The sequence below is a fragment of the Leishmania donovani genome, chromosome 6 (genome assembly GCF_000227135.1).
Source record: "Leishmania donovani BPK282A1 complete genome, chromosome 6".
In the NCBI taxonomy this organism is placed as follows: Eukaryota; Euglenozoa; class Kinetoplastea; order Trypanosomatida; family Trypanosomatidae; genus Leishmania; species Leishmania donovani.
In genome coordinates this window covers 1-1634 of record NC_018233.1, presented here as the reverse complement: position 1 = coordinate 1634, position 1634 = coordinate 1, and the positions used below count along the sequence as shown (strand labels likewise).

Genomic DNA, 1634 nt, shown 5'->3' with positions numbered 1-1634 from the left:
AGGTCTAATGGCCTCCATCCAGTTCGCCTCTTCTCCCACTCGCTCTCACCCTCTCTCCCTCCGTCCCTTACGCAACCGTCACTCGCTCCTTTTGGACGGACTCCCGCTGCTTGCTGCAGCAGCTCTTCGACTCCTTCTGCGTTCTCCGCTCATCTTCTAACTACTCCGTTTTCCACAAACCCCCCTGAACACTATCCAAACATGGCCAAGGGTAAGCGCTCCGCTGATGCCAAGAGCAGTCAGAAGCGCCAGAAGAAGGTGCTGCGCGACAACATCCGCGGCATCACTCGCGGCTGCGTCCGCCGCATGGCGCGCCGCGGTGGCGTGAAGCGCATCTCGAGCGATGTATACGAAGAGGTGCGCCGCGTGCTGAAGGCCTACTTGGAAGACATTGTGCGCTGCAGCACGGCCTACACCGAGTACGCGCGCAAGAAGACCGTGACGGCGTGCGATGTTGTGAACGCGCTGCGCAAGAAAGGCCACATCCTGTACGGCTATGCGTAAGGCAATCGCCACACCATAGCTTGTACTGGGCATGCCGGCAGCACACCAACACTCCCCGCAGCCCACACCCACCGATAGACTTCTTTTTTGCTTCCGTATTTTTCTCCCCTATTCCCCCTCCCCTTCCGGCCTACCCTGCCCTACCCCTTCTTTCCCCCTCTCCGCCACTCCGCCACCCCGTTTCACCACAACAAAACACGTGATTGCCGATGGACGTGCGTGTCTCCGTGTGCGTTTGGGTGTGAAGCTGTCGGAGGAGGAGACTAACGTCAAAAAAAAAACGAGAACAAAAAAAACATCTGAAACAGTGACCAAGCAAAACCAACGAGAAGCAAACGGGGGCCAAAAAGAGAACCGCGCTAGGCAACGACGCGCATGTGCAGCCACGACCGACGCTTATATGCACTCGAGCACACGTAAAAACTATTTCTTCGTATTTTCCTATGTTTGTGTGCATCTTTCATGCACTTGAATGACGGAAAGGTGGAGTACGTTACTGTGGCGGCATCGCCTTTCCCAGACATCAAAACATTCACCTCTGACTCTCGCGTTCTCTTCTCTTTCCTCCTTTCGTCTCCCCCCTCCCCCCGGCGTATCTCGACGTGACAAAGCGGCCACACAGCACGCTTCACCCCTCATGTCCGCGCGCCTGCAGATCGCACCCCTTCTTTGCCTATCACCTCCCCGCTAGCAAAGCTATGGCGTAGTTCAATTCGCCAACCCACCGATCGGGCACTGCATTGCTGGCGTACAGCTGACGTGACGAGATGCCGTCTGCACCCTTGATTAATCCGTGTTGCACTCTCTGCTCCTCTTTTCTCTTTCCCATCCACGGCATCCTTCCCGTCTCTCTTTTCATAACCATCTGCTTTGCACTGCCTTCACTGTAATAGTCACCTGAGGTGAACGTCGTGGTGTGTTTTTGATTCCCTGGTATCGCCTTCACAGTATTATCGCTTCGCGCCATTCAGGCGGTCTCTGCAGCATACCCATCAACTGTTGCTCTTCCCTCCCTGCTCCAATGCTCCTTCAGCGATGTTATCCCAAATATCGCCATCAACGCGTCTACCGCATTTCTAAATCCCCACAAAACGTAACCGGAGACATAGAAAACGTATGCCAAGGATAAG

The 1634-nt window shown here is 55.0% G+C and overlaps 1 protein-coding gene across 1 annotated transcript; it reads left to right on the top strand.

Annotated features, from left to right (window-relative positions):
• Positions 1-201: 201 nt before the first annotated feature.
• LDBPK_060010 (histone H4) lies at positions 202-504 on the top strand (the record flags this gene model as incomplete). The annotated part of the gene is made up of 1 exon (XM_003858261.1): positions 202-504. The coding sequence occupies one exon, from the start codon at positions 202-204 to the stop codon at positions 502-504; it is 303 nt and encodes a 100-aa protein (XP_003858309.1).
• Positions 505-1634: the final 1130 nt, after the last annotated feature.